Source organism: Thunnus albacares, chromosome 14 (genome assembly GCF_914725855.1).
Source record: "Thunnus albacares chromosome 14, fThuAlb1.1, whole genome shotgun sequence".
NCBI lineage: Eukaryota > Metazoa > Chordata > Actinopteri > Scombriformes > Scombridae > Thunnus > Thunnus albacares.
Genome location: NC_058119.1, coordinates 1,301,219 through 1,315,996, shown reverse-complemented (window position 1 = coordinate 1,315,996; position 14,778 = coordinate 1,301,219). Strand labels below are relative to the sequence as shown.

The window sequence follows — 14,778 nt, the reverse complement described above, 5'->3', positions numbered from 1 at the left end:
CAACAACACTAAACACACAAGTCATTCTAACAAAGAATGGTTAGAGCAGAGGAAAGATAATGTTTTGGAATGGCCGAGTCAAAGTCCTGACCATAATCCTAAAGAAATGCTGTGGAAGGACCTGAAGCATGTAGTTCATGCAAAGAAGCCCACATCATCCCTGAGTTGAGATTGTTCTGTAAGGAGGAATGGGCTAAAATTCCAAGCTGAAATGCAGGGCTGATAAACAGTTACTGGAAATGTTTGATTGACGTTATTGCTGCAAAAGGGGTCACACCAGTAACTGAAAGCAAGGGTTCACATACTTTTGCCTCCCACAAATATGTAATATATAATTTCCCTCAATAAATAAATGAAAAAGATGAAAAAAATGATTTTTTTGTCTCATTTGTTTAATTGGGTTCACTATATCTAGTTTTAGGACTTGTGTAAATATCTGATCATGTTTTAGGTCATATTTATGCAGAATTCTAAAATTCACAAACTTTCAAGCAGCACTGTATCTATGCTTTTGTCATTGTATGCTTGCATTTGCACTTTGTGAAGCACTTTGTCACCCTGGTTTTGAAAAGTGCTATCCAAATAAAGATTCTTCTTTTTCTTCTTCTTTTCCCCACCTTTCCCTCAGCACAACACAAATGCTGCTGATGCCTGATGAATTGAATCACAAAATATTAGTTGTCATAAAAATGAAGAAACACACTTATAGACTTACACATAATACACTTTTTAAATGCAATTTCCAGTCTTTGTGCTTGGAAGAGGGTATCAAGTCATTGCAAGTCAAAAAGCTAAAAGTTGAACTGAAGTCACCAGTCACTGGTATCGAGTTGCAAGTCTTTTGTTGATTTTGTCAAACCAAGTCTAAGTCATCAGATTCATGACTTGAGTCTGAGGTGAGTCTAAGATATGTTACTTGAGTCCACACCTCTACCAATGTAACATTTCACTATTCTAGCATTTCTCTAAAAGGGGTCCAAAATACACCAATTGTATAAACTGTTATTGTCTAGAGGGCATTCGGAGGTTTGGCAGGTGTTTGCTTTATAACAGTATAAACAAACGTATTCTGTCTCCATCCCCTGTTTGTGCATGCTTACCATCAGGTGTTGGCTGCCAAATGGTGTCTGGTAAATGGAGTCTTAAGGCTACAGTGATGAGCAGCACAAACTGGCAAAAACTCCTGATGAAACAGCATCAGATGTTTCAGTTAGTTCTGGCTCTTTTCATTGGCACTTTATCTCTTTCAGCAACATTTAATCTCACATCATTCTCCTTTTGCCTTTTCGCCCCCTTTGTCCACCTCATCCACTCCGCCTTTTTCTACAGCTCTTTCATCTGATTGATCTAGCTTATTAGACAAAGACACTGAGATGAAAACAGGCCTAAATGATCCCTCATTGTTTTATAAGCCTCGTGTGATCTTGTGCATAAAGCCAAAAGCTAGTGTCATCATTTTTCCACCGATATGATTAGCCAAATTCCCTTTCTGAATTATGCCCCAGAGATTCATTAATTATTCAAATGATTACCAGGGTGCCCGGGCCAGAAAGTGCACACTGTAAGCGCTGGACCTGAACTCATTAGCACGCCCTTCTCCAGGCTGTATTTTTAGCTGCTAATTAGCTCTGCCTAAACAAAGTGGAGCAGTGCTGAAACATGCACATACTGAAAACAGCACTGGGAATGAGAACAATTATGGTGATATTAGCAGTGGTGATGATATTTTTTGATAATGAAAACAGCAATACTGTAATGAGAATGATAATATAGAGTATATATAGTATACAGTTTAATGAAATTAATTAAAGTCAATATTCATCAGTGAGTATCATCAGTGATGATGATGATAATGATGAAAGGGATAAAATATGATGATAGATGGTAATAATTATGACCAAGATGATTAGTATGCTTGACAATGACAAAAACAGTGATGATAATAATACTTACAATACTTACAGTAGTGATTATGGTGATTATGGTGATATTGGTGGTGATGGGGGTGGTGATGATGATGCTGATGGTAAATGATAAAAAGCAGCTCTTATGAGGATGAGCATGGTAATATGTTAGTATTAATAATGATAAGGTAATCCATAATGGTGATGAAGATTATGATGCAACAACAAAGAGGGTGATGGTGATAATGATGATCAATGATGAGAATAATTAGAATAGTGTGATGATGATGATGAAGATGATGATTATATTGTTACCGTTGTTGATGGTGATGATGATGGTGGTAATGAAAACAGCAATACTGAGAATGAGAATGATGATATTTGTCAGTGGTGGTGACAATGATGATGATGACAGTTCTGGGGATGAAGGTGATTTTGGTGACCATGATGATAAAAATGACAGCGGGATGGTGATAATAATAAAGATGATTATTGTGACTGACGGCAACAATGATGATGATCAACAATGATAATTAGGATAGTGATGATGATGCTGATGATGAAAGTCATTTTGGTGACAATGATTGAGATGCTTTTAATTTTTGTGAACATGAAGATGATAGTAATAACAGAGATAGTGATGGCAATAAAGTTGATTATTATACCTCACAATGGCAACAACAGTGACGATGATGATGATAATAATTAGTAATGATGGCCGTGATGATGATGATGATGATGATGATGATGATGATGATGATGATGATGGCAGTGATTGAGGTGGTGTGCATACTTAAGATGCTGACAAGCATGATCACAATAATTCCTGAGGTTGATGATTTTGGTGAGGATGATGATGGTGACAGTTCTAACAATGACAAACAATACTTGAGATTATGTTAACAATATTCTCGACTCCATTAATGTGATGATAATAGTAATGGTGACTGCGATGTGGCAGATGCTTGAGATGATCTTTAGGCCTACAGTAAGTGCATGTGACAGTTGGCAAGCCTTGGCACAGTTCCTGGAACACTACAGGACTTTGTGTGTGTGTAACAGTTTATGCCAACCATGTGTTGGTGTACTCATCTACCTGGTCCTCTAACCATCACCGTCTGCTGTCTCCAGTTAATACACCTCCTGTCCTGTCCTGCTTCCCCTAAAGCATCAAATTGAATTAAATTGAATGTGAGCAAATGACTGCTGTCTCTCTGTGGCAATGCTGCACCACCTGTGCAGCCCTCAAGTCCTAAATGTTTCTCTCATTTAGACTTTTACGCAATTGTTTTTCTTCTCTAGGCGTATGTCACATTATAGGGAGTAATGTTTTACATTTGCTTCTCACCCATCCTTAAAACCGTTCAAAGATACCATGCAACTAGCTAGCTTTGGTTTTCAGGCTTCCGGGGGTATAATTGTAGCGATAGAACATGCAGTGTGTCCCAATTCCATAAGACACCACCAGTACACTACAGGTATAAACTACTACTAATGTTGATAGTGTGTTATTTTAGCTAATTGGAAATGATAATAGACAAGCAAGGACAGATCAGTGGCTCAGTCTCAGCGTTGTCATCAACCTGGTTACCAGTAGCAGCATGCAACTGTTTTCTACGGTGGCCCTGAGAGTCAACGCACTGCAACTTCAGAAAACACATGCATGTAGACAAAACACAGGAAGAAAATATCTCCACCAGTTTGTTAAACACATGCACTTACAGAGAAACACTGCAAATACTGAATGTGTCACATAACAGTGTGAGGTTCATTTAGTATACCAGCAAAATACTTCCACTTAAGAAATGTTGAACAGCTGCAGGAGAACTTTAATTTATTAAGACTAATAAAATATCACATGACAGTAAAAATAATCCCAGGCTAAAATAAAAATACAAGACAGCCACGTAAAAAGAATAAAATGTGATAAACTAGAAAGGAGTTAGAATTCTATTTAAAATGTCTGTAAAATGATTGAAATGTACCCAGTATCGAGGTTGTCGTAGGAGGCTATGAATAAAAACACAGTTAAAAACTGTCCTTTAAAATGTCTTTGCTTATAGCAGGCATTAAATCAAGTCTTTCTGCCTCTGTGTCACGGCAGGCTTGTCAACGAACATCCATCTGGTCCTTTGTGTGTCTTGCTTCACCTCCTCAGAAGGAGGTCAACAACAGCACTAACGTCTTTCATCATCAGGGTTCTTCTTGGACTCTGCGGTCCAAACTCAGTTCAATGTCTTGTGTTCCCCACTTTGTTGGCCACCAGTGACTGTGTTCTGTCCACTTCCTGGTTTCTACTGCACCTGTCTCAGACGCATAGTCTACTCAAAAACACACGTGTCATGTTTCAGCCAATCCTGAGCTGTGTGGACAATGTGGTCCACTTAGTCACAGCTGGCTTTGATCACCTTGATCCTCAGTCCAAACATAACAAACATGCAATGGTAAATGACAAATCCATCAAACCATCCAACAATAAATAAGTCCATAAAACCATACTAAGTATAAATCCAGTCATCCATGCAATATATAATAAAAACCAATAAAACTACACACTGCATATACAGAAAAGACAACTAACCATTTTATTCAGAATGAGGGAACATGTCACCTAGTGCAACACTGTTGGTCATCGATGTCTGATTAATGTTTTTTGAAAACAATGGCTTTTTGTCTATAGCACAGAGGAATAAGATATATCAGGCTTTGGATGCAGACAGAATACTTGTTAGTAGTAGATCAGTTCATTGTTGATTTGGCTCTGCACAAGATTTGTTGACAATAAGAAAAATATAAAAATATAGAAAATCACCGGAATTATCCTTTAAGGATTTATAAGCTTGCATTTGTCACTAGAGTTGTTATTCTACCACCATGCTCCATGTTTCATTTTTTTCCAGCCCGGAGTTGCTTCAACATTTTCTGTTATGTCCAGTGATTTCATATTCACAAGACACAGATTTTAAAAGAACGGTCAAAATCAAAACCACAGAGGTTGAGATATCTTGACTTTTAATCCCATTCTATTTATGGGTCAGGTGTGCAGATATTGCAGAGAGTAAGAATCTTTTAAAGAATTTAAAAAATTGTCGGACATAATCTGGGGTTTTTAAGGAATTGTCCTATGTTTTATTGTTTAGAGAAGGAATGCAAAACTTTCAGGATAAAAACTAGGATAGGATAAAATAAATAGGTGTTCAACTTTTACTGCTGGCAGAGCTTTGTCTTGCCCTTAGTTTCTTGAAAAAATATTTTCAAGATCTATTTTGCCAATATTTCAACAATACTTTCTTCACAATTTCAGATTTGGCCTTCATCTCACATATTTCATTTTGCAGTGCTCTCTTTCCCTATTCCATTGTGTGTCTTTGTTTACATCAGACGTGGTGAACTTCCTTCTCATAAAGACACAATTTGACATTAAATGTCCTACAAGTATCAAAAAAGATTTAAAAAAAGATACTGTGTGGCAGACAGCAATGCATGTCGCTTGGATTTTTGGATGTTTGGGGTGCCCAGCATTTGTAGAAAGCAGTATAATTAAGATGAAAATGATAAAGCTTTGTAATCAAGATTTCTTTTTTAAAAATAGTTTTATTAATAGTGTTAGTACAAACTATTTAAACTAAACATGAGAAATAATTCATTAGGTTTATTAATATTTTATCAGACTGAATCAAACTGTTGTTTTAGAGAAAGGTACAGTAGCTACAGAGAGAGCTACTGCTCTTCAACATTATAATCATAACATGTCAGACTGTGGAGATGGATTTCAGCTCACTGATCTTTAAATGCTTGTTTTTCCAACACAGATCTGGTTCTACACCAATGACATATTTGAGAATGCAGGAATCCCTGCACCAGAGATCCAGTATACCACAGCAGGCACAGGAATAATAGAAATCATCGCTGGACTTATTGGGGTAAGATTACAGATTAGAGAGGTGTGATTGTACTGTAAATGGTGTTCCCCATTTTTATTGGAGTGGTTTCTTTCTTTATATTAACCTCAGGCACTGAGGGATATGTTCCTGTATCTGAAGTGTGTATCCTTATATGAGCTGTGACTGTGTCCTGCAGTGTTTCACCATAGAGAAACTGGGCAGGAGGCCTCTCATGATCGGGGGTTTCGCTATGATGGGAATCTGCAGCGGTGGAATCACATTATCCCTCATTTTACAGGTGTGTGTGTGTGTGTTTATACCAGGTATTCCTCATGTTGTGGAGTTATAAATCTGTTTACACAGTCATGTGGGCACTTGCCTCCCTTTTGGGGACAAAATAAAGTAACATAACTGAATCATTAATTTTAGAGTGAAGACTTGGTTTAAGGAAAGGTAAGGTAACTGTTAAGGAGTTAGTTTAGGGTTAGGATTAGGGTAAGCCTCCAGGAAATGAATTTTAGTCAATGTAATTACATCTGAAGTGATGGAAACATGACTATTGTGAGTTCCTTAAACACAGTTTCAAAACACAAACCATTTCCAGTGGAAAGCAGAGGAGATGTGGGTAAGAAGCAAATGAAAAAGGAAACATTCTATCTCAGCAACTACTAGTTGAACCCTTGAACATCAACAGTGTTTAAAGCCTCCTTCTAGTGACATCATGACAAAATAATGTATCTGAGACAATGTGCATACAGCTCTTTGTGATGGTTAAATTTGTAAATTTTCAATTTCCACCAATGTAACTTTAATTCTTCCCAATTAGTATTTATAAGCAGAATACAAACATTTAATAAATGGGTTATAATAACATAGCTGTGAGCTGATATAAGGACAGTGTTTATTAATGTACAGTATTTGTCAGAAAATCTAACTTCTCCTATGAAGACATATTTTATATTATAAAAGCTGTGTTTTACTACATCGTCATTCATGATCTGTTAACTAATACGATAACTGCTAGCTGACTTTCCTGTTAGGAGGAGGAGGGGTAGGTGGATGGTTAGTAAGTTTCTTGGCAGAAAGTTGGAAATAAGCAGAGAGTACGGTTCAAGACCACCTCGAAACCAATGCCCACTTCCCGTTTCAACTGACAAAAGCAGGTGGGTGTTTTTAGCGAGACGTCGGGACATTTGCAGTCGTTTTTATTTTATTTTTTATTTTATTTTAACCCAAATCATGATCTTTCCCTAACCCTAACCAAGTGGTCTTAGTGCCTAAACCTAACCAGACTTTAACCATAGCATTGTCACACCATAAAACATCATTGTTCAATGAATAGAAATGTTAATATGCTACGTTTGGTAGAAATGTTGATATGACACATATTACACATGTTGAAACGTATATATTCAACGTTTCTGTGGTTTGCAGAAACATTCCAACGTTTTGTTCTGGCAATTGGTTTGTTCTCTAAGGTGAAATATTGGTCCTAGTAACTACAAGTTGACTATGATGGGAAAAATACAATCCTGACACAGGCACATAGTTTTTATATGCACTTGGCAACACACACCTTTATGATCCATCTTTTTGAAGTAAAATTTTATGTAACTGTAACCAGTTGTCTTCACTTCCATCCCTTTTTTTGTCACTGTCCTCCCTTCCTTTCGTCACTTCCTGATAGGAGACAAGTGGACGTGAGGGAGGGGAAGAAACAAGCAGAGGGAAAGACAAATGGAGCACACCCCAGATGTTAAACAGGGGAATGAGAGTGGGATGAACAGCTGTGCCTGTTTCTGTCTCAGTTGGCAGAAGTCACTGTATTCCTGCTTTGCCCTGTGGGCCAGTGATTTAGGCTGTTGGAAAAGAATGAAGTCAACTTTCTCATCAGAGATAATAACTAAATGTTATCATACTGACTCATGCTGTTTCTTCTCCCTGCAGGCTCACTTATCATTTATGCGCTACATCAGTGTCTGCTGTGTGGTCGGCATCATCGCTGGCTTTTGCATTGGTCCAGGCAAGTTGATCTTTACCATGTTAAAGGACAAGTTACACTCACTCAGCCCTTGTGAGGATATAAACCTTATTAATGCTGTGTAGCAGATGCAGAGTAGGGGTTTCTGGCACAACTTCACCTACTTCCAAGGTGCACAGAGAAAGGAAAGAAGTCTAAAGAGGTCAAAACTCCAGCAACAACTTCATTGTCTAATGTCTAATGCTGTGTAGCAGAAACACATTTGATAGTGGAACCTCCTGTATTGTTATGCACTACTGATATTCTTTATTTATTTTATTTTTCTTATTTATCTTTATTTAATCAGGCAATCTCATTGAGATTAATCTCTCTTTTCCAAGAGAGACCTGAGAACAAGAAACATTCAACTATGATGAGTTAAAAATTTGTCTTTTGTAATAAAGTGTAAAGCACTATGATACACAGGGTCTAACTGCTGAAGTGTTGATGGGGCAACATGACAATACAGAATATTTCTATAGTCAAGGACAGACATGAACGTTGACAATAGTCTTACAGCTGGAAGAGGGCAGACAACCTTTAATTCTGTACAAGAAGCCTAGTTTGATTTTATATTCTCTGAGTCAAATGTAAGTATTTGCATGACTCAGCAAGAGTAGTATGGGTGCCATTTAAAGTTTTATCGACAGGATACGGCAGAGTCACTGGTGGAGGTGGAGAATACCATGTACTTGGTCTTTTCTGCATATCTGTTATTTATATATAATGTAAACGGCAGTGGACCAAGGATAGACCCCTGTGGCACCCCATTTCTGATGGTAAGAAGGCTTGACTGAGTACCATCAGCAACAACAGTCTGAGCTCTCTCTGCAACGTGAGAGTGGGACCAATTAAGCATGGCTTCATCTAAATCTATTGACTGTAGTTTATGAGGTAGGATTTTATGATCAACAATATCAAATGCTTTTGAGAGGTCAATGAAGAGAACTGCACAAAATTGTTTTATTCAGGAAGGAGAGGATGTTGTCAGTGACTAAAAACTACAGCTGTAATTGTGCTGTGATCCAGGCGAAAACCAGACTGTTGTGGCTGTAGTAAGTTTAGTGAATCAATAAAGGCTCATAGTTGTAAATTAAACAACAATTCTAGGATTTTTTCTAAGACAGAAAGTTTAGATATTGGAGAGTAGTTCAGAGACATCACCACTTTTGTGTAAGGGTACTACTAAGGCACTTTTCCACAAAGCTGGAAACAGCCTGTTAAAAAAGTTTGGTTAAAAATATGTGCTAAATGTGGACAGATTAAGGGTGCACTTAGATGAAGAAGATATGGGTCAAGATTATCTGTGCCACTGTCTTTGCATGCTTTTAACCTAAGCAGAGCTTTGTGAACATCTACACTGCTTCCAAACTAAAAGAAAATTTGCAGTCAGAAGAAGCTGAGGCTTTGGCTGTTGGACAGATATGGTAATTGTCTACAGTTGAATCTGCAGACATATTATTAAATAAAAGAGGAGAAGAAATGGTGATTAAAAGCTTCAACTATGAATCATCTATTGGAAATATGACCAGATTTGATTTGTGGTGGGAGACATGACTCTGAATTCTTAAGAGATACTATAGAGTTCCAAAATTTAGCCTTGGTCAAGGCTTTGTCTCTGTTGTGGATGGTGTTGGAGAGTTGTGGGGACAACCAAGGACTGTATCTGTTTTTAATTATATGTTTTTTATATAAGGGGCATGTCTGTCAGCAATAACATTAAAAGTTTTCCATGCCACGGCAGGATCAGTAATAGAGAAAGTATTATCAGTGTCAGAGATGGACAAGATGGACAACACAGTTACAACATCCTGAAGATTAAAATTCTAATAATTTCTTGTGGTGGTAATTTGAGATTGAGATTTAGGGATTTTGGTGTCTCTGATACAGGCAATGGGGCAGTGATCACTAACGTCAAGGGCAAAAACTTCAGAAGCAGGGTATTTGTGTGGTCTTTTAGCAAATATCATATCAATCAATGTGGAGTTAAGAGGATTTTTGACATTTGGTCTGGCGGGTTTGTTTTTGAGCTGAAAACAATTAAGTTCCAGGCACTGTTCTTTTAATTTGTTAGAGTTGTCAGAGAGTCAGTCCAGGTTAAGATCCCCCATTATTATTAATTCAGAGGCATACAGTGACCAGAGCTTTGCAATGTCCTCCAAGCATCAAAATGTGCTGAAGGGGGGTGATAGATACCAAACAATGGTCCAAGGTGATTTGTGAACGGTGAGGTAGTCTTTTACATAGATCACAACTCCGCCTCCCTTACTTCTTAGACCACATCTAAAAACATTGTATCCATCTATAGTAATGTCATTATTTGAGATCTTAGGGGAAAGTCATGTTTCAGACAGAACAAGAAGATTTGGGAAAGTTTCATTTATCAAAATGTGGATATAGTCCATTTTTGGGAGCAGGCCTCTGATGTTTAAATGCGACAGTCTGAGTCTGTGGCGTACTTTAAAGTCTTGAGATGATTCAAGTGTAACATGCTCTTTACATGTATCAAAAGGTGGCACTCTGGTCAGTCTGTTAGAAATCAATTAAAAGTAAAAAAAAAATCATAGAAAACACATTGTAGAAGAGTAGTTAAAAACTAAAAAGAGCAAAATATGTGGCAACGATCAAGCAGCAACCAACCACACAGTGTCGCACAATGATGACAGTACACAGGACCATCTAAGAAGTCGTCATTGGAAACTGATATCTTTCAATACTGTAAACAGGACATCATAGACAGTGTACCTGTTGCCATGTTCACCTCATGCATGGCATTAACTGCTCGAGGGTATCATTTTATTCTGGTTACTCATCATATTACATGGTGTCAGAGGTATGAATGGGAAAAGCATTTCTACTGATTCCAGATAAGTCAGAAAAAGAGTGGAAAGAAGTGTAAGTGTGCATGCTGCTTTATTCTCTGGGAAAAACAGGTTTAACATATTGTGAGGACCTTACAAACAGAATGCATTGTCAACTGCTTTCTACTTAAAGGGAAACTTTGCCGATTTTCAACCAGCATTGTATCATTACAATGTGGGTAGTATATGCAATTGAACAGTGTTTAACTTCCCTCCATGTTGCCTGCACCGAGAGCTCCCCGCTCATTTGCAAAAGTCCACTGGGTGACACAAAACACGTCATCTGGCTGCAAATACTGATCATTTTCATCATCACTTAATTTGTTTAATATTTTCCTCATTCAATCAATTTATCATATGGTTCATATAATGTCCAAAACTAATAAAACATCACAATTTCCCAAAGCTCACGTTATTATTTTCAAATTCTTGTTTTGTTTGACCAATAGTCTATAGATATTTCATTTGCTATTATAAAAGACTTTAATATTCACATTTGAGACGCTGAAACCAGTGACTTTCTGGCATTTTGCGTAAAAAAATGACTAAAAAGATGAATCAACCATCCAAATAGTTGCCGTTTAATTTTCTGTCAATCAACTAATCATTACAGCTCAGTGTGTTCTGTGGATTATCCAGAGTAACAGGGACATGTTACTGTTTACTTTTTGAAATGTCATGTTTCAATGTTTTGAGCACAACAAAACTAAATCCCTGCCTCCATTGTATTAGAGTGGAGGCAGAAATTTCAGAGACAGATATCTGAAAACCTGGACAAATAAACAAATACCTGCGTGGAGAGAAAACATTGGAGGGGAGTGTGTTATTTTGATCATTTGAGTGGAGCTACCCTTTTACATGGAGTGGATTTCAATTTGATCTGATAACTAAACTGTAAAGGGATTTTTAGATCTTTTTTTGACTTTACTATATTCTGCACCTTATGTTGGACTTCTCCACTCTCCCCCTGATAGAATGCAGTATTTACTGAGTCAGCAGTAGCTCAGAGTGCTTTGTGTTATGAAATGGCGCCCCCTGGCCATCATACCTAAGAAATTCTTAAAGGGATCTCTAATTTAAAGATAGATTCCAAATTTACTGTAATTTCGGGGGCAGCTCAAGCTATTTAATTTTATTTTTACATATAAATTGTCAGATATGTGAATTAATAATATTTACAAGTATTAATGGCCGCAAGAATAACATAATGTAAATGTGTAAATGTAAGTGATTTTGTACCTACATTTTATCTAACTCTTTCCCAAAGCATCTTACACTGAGTGATAAATATGGCTATTTATTTTTCTGTATGCAATTATGCATGCTGAGAAACCCATGTAGTCTGGCTCTATGATTCCTGTAAGAGAGACAAATAATGTTGTTTTAATGATAGAATATAATAATATAATGTTAGTAATATGCATGTTTGATATATGACTCTCCCATCCACATGCTGGCCTGGCCCTCACATGATTGGCTGATTCTGTTTATCCCTAATTAGCCTTTCATAGGCCTTATTGGTGTGAAAGATGATGAATGAACATGAATAATCAAATCATGGACATTAATAATATATTCCACACTCACCCTGTCATCAGTAGAATGGTATGCCTCAAATACAAGCAGCTAATGTTGCCTTTTTTGAATTGTGTAATAGGCTTATTAAAAGTAGAGCACCTATTTTTCTTACGCATTCTGAACTCCTGACTGAAGTCCTGGGTTTGACATACAGTATCCTGTTTGGAGACAAATCGGCACTCCCTTTCTATTAAAGACAAGGTGGAAAAAAATGTACTTCTATAACTCTAAAGAATGAAAACCCCCTTCTACTTCAATGTGGCCCAAAGACCAGTACATTTACTCAAGCACTGTACTTAAGTACAATTTTGCGGTAGTTGTACTTTACTTGAGTATTTCCATGTGATACTACTTCATACTTCCACTCCACTACATTTCAGAGGGAAATATTGTACTTTCTACTCCACTACATTTATTTGACAGCTTTAGTTACTGTTCAGATGAAGATTTGACACAATGGATAATATAACAAGCTTTTAAAATACAACACATTGTTAAAGATGAAACCAGTGGTTTCCAACCTTTTTGGCTTTTGACCTCTTACAAAAAGCAGTGTGTAGTCGGGGTAGTCAGATGTCTGAGTTGTTAACAGCTCCATCAAATTGTGATTTTTGCTTCTAAACAGATTTTTGTATCAGAACTTTGTTTTTTTCTTCTTTTGGATTCAGTGTTTTTGGAGCTTGACCAGACTAGGGACCAGTGGTGGCTGGTGACTCAAAAAAGGGGGGACAAGAGGAAAACCAACATGGAATCTTACAACAAACCGCATCAAACTATATCATTGTCCCCCAATTTTATTGGCCAATAAATCAATTTGCTTTCAAAAACAAAAACACTTGAGTGGTGAAAAGGCTGCTTATTTAAAGACATTCAGCATAAACATACTGTTTCTAAACAAATAAGTGCTCATTTTAGCCGTGGAGTGGTTCAGAATGTGTCATTTTACCAACAAAGTGAAATTCAAATTTATAGAATTGTTCTATTGTGAAAACAGATTCATGTTCTCATCAAAAACAGACAACATATCACATGATTTACACGTGTTTCCTATGTACTTTCTTAGTATACAGAAATATATAAAGTACCACAAAGCTTATAATCTGATACAGGAACAGATCAGTGCTGAATATTAGAAAGACTGAACACTTAAAACATTCACAGATCTAAAAGTGTAGGTTCACATCAGAAAGTATTAATGCATGTATCAAATACATGACTTACACACTCTTATCAATGTGCACAACACAAAATATAGTCTACAAAGCTGATATGCTAACACTAGGGGTGCAACGGATCACAAAACTCACGATTCGGATTGAACTTTTGCCCATGGTCTTAAATGAAAACATTTAAATTGTCCAATGTTCAAATAAAATCTTAAAATATATAAAATATTCAATGCTCAATTATTGTTAAATTAAATTGCAATATGAAGCATGATACCTTCCTCTTTTAAACACAGTAGTGAATGAAACAGCCTGTGTCCACATCATCAAAACTTGATGATAACTTACAAACATGAATACAGTCTTGTCCTGCAGCTTGTTGAACGAGCCAAAAAACTAGCATTCACCACTAACATCATTTAGCAGCTACGTTGCTAATTAGCTGCTCAGCTGCAGCACATTAAACAGCAGGTAAACATACCTGCAAATGTCACTTTGGACCCGTTAGATGCTGGTTTGATCGTTGCTCTTCAAAATCCCTGTTAGCAACATGCTTTCTGTCCATGACTTATACTTACAGCAGTTTGTTTACTTTGCCTTAAATGAGACATTTAATTTTGCAATTGATCCGCAGTTCAGATGCATTCCGAACCGTGGGGGGCGATCCGTACGAATTACGGATCAACTATGATGCATTACACGACTAGTTACACTTGCTCTTCTAGTAACTTTAAACTTATTACTCAATATACGACTCAGCTTAAAAACAAACTGAAGAAATTGTCACAAGCAAGCACCCAGACCTCCTGCACATTCAATCACTAATCATTCAATTAAAAATTGAGTGGTTGTTAAATTCTAAATGAATGAGTAAGTAGCATCCTGCCGCTGCTGCGCCACACAGTCCAAATCCATTCTCCTGTTAGCAACATCAGTCCTTAACAGTCCTTCCTTGGATGTATAAAGAGTCCTTCAGGCTGCTACAACAAGCCAACTGTTGCGTTGGCTAATGCAAAGAGCTATCTACTGCTCGCTATCTACTGCTGTTACTCTGCCTTACAGTGGAGAGAATTGAAGATGAAATCTGGAAACTATCATTGGACCAACGCAATGTGAATGTTGCATTCTGGTTGTTGATTGGTTAGGGAGGACGTCCTCCCTTGGCGCGTCATTTTACGTGTTTTGGCCAATCATAGATTAGCATGAAAAAAATGAGGTACATTAAATCGATGTAAGAATCCCGCCCTGCGGAGGACAGCAGGCACCCGTCCCATGGATGTATTATAAGAGCTGGATACCAGACTAAAAATGGCGCCCATTCAGTCTTTTTAAAAATCTATCTTTTGTGACTCACCTTCCTTTATG

General features: G+C 37.2%; 1 protein-coding gene across 1 annotated transcript in view; it reads left to right on the top strand.

The window, feature by feature from the left end:
* The window catches only part of slc2a15a (solute carrier family 2 member 15a), a 33,918-nt gene that overhangs the window by 16,908 nt on the left and 2,232 nt on the right, over positions 1 to 14,778 (top strand). Inside the window, exons 8-10 of the mRNA XM_044371965.1 lie at positions 5,717 to 5,827; positions 5,985 to 6,086; positions 7,736 to 7,811. Of these exons, the coding sequence (XP_044227900.1) occupies positions 5,717 to 5,827; positions 5,985 to 6,086; positions 7,736 to 7,811 (289 nt within the window). The remainder of the gene's footprint in view (positions 1 to 5,716; positions 5,828 to 5,984; positions 6,087 to 7,735; positions 7,812 to 14,778) is intronic.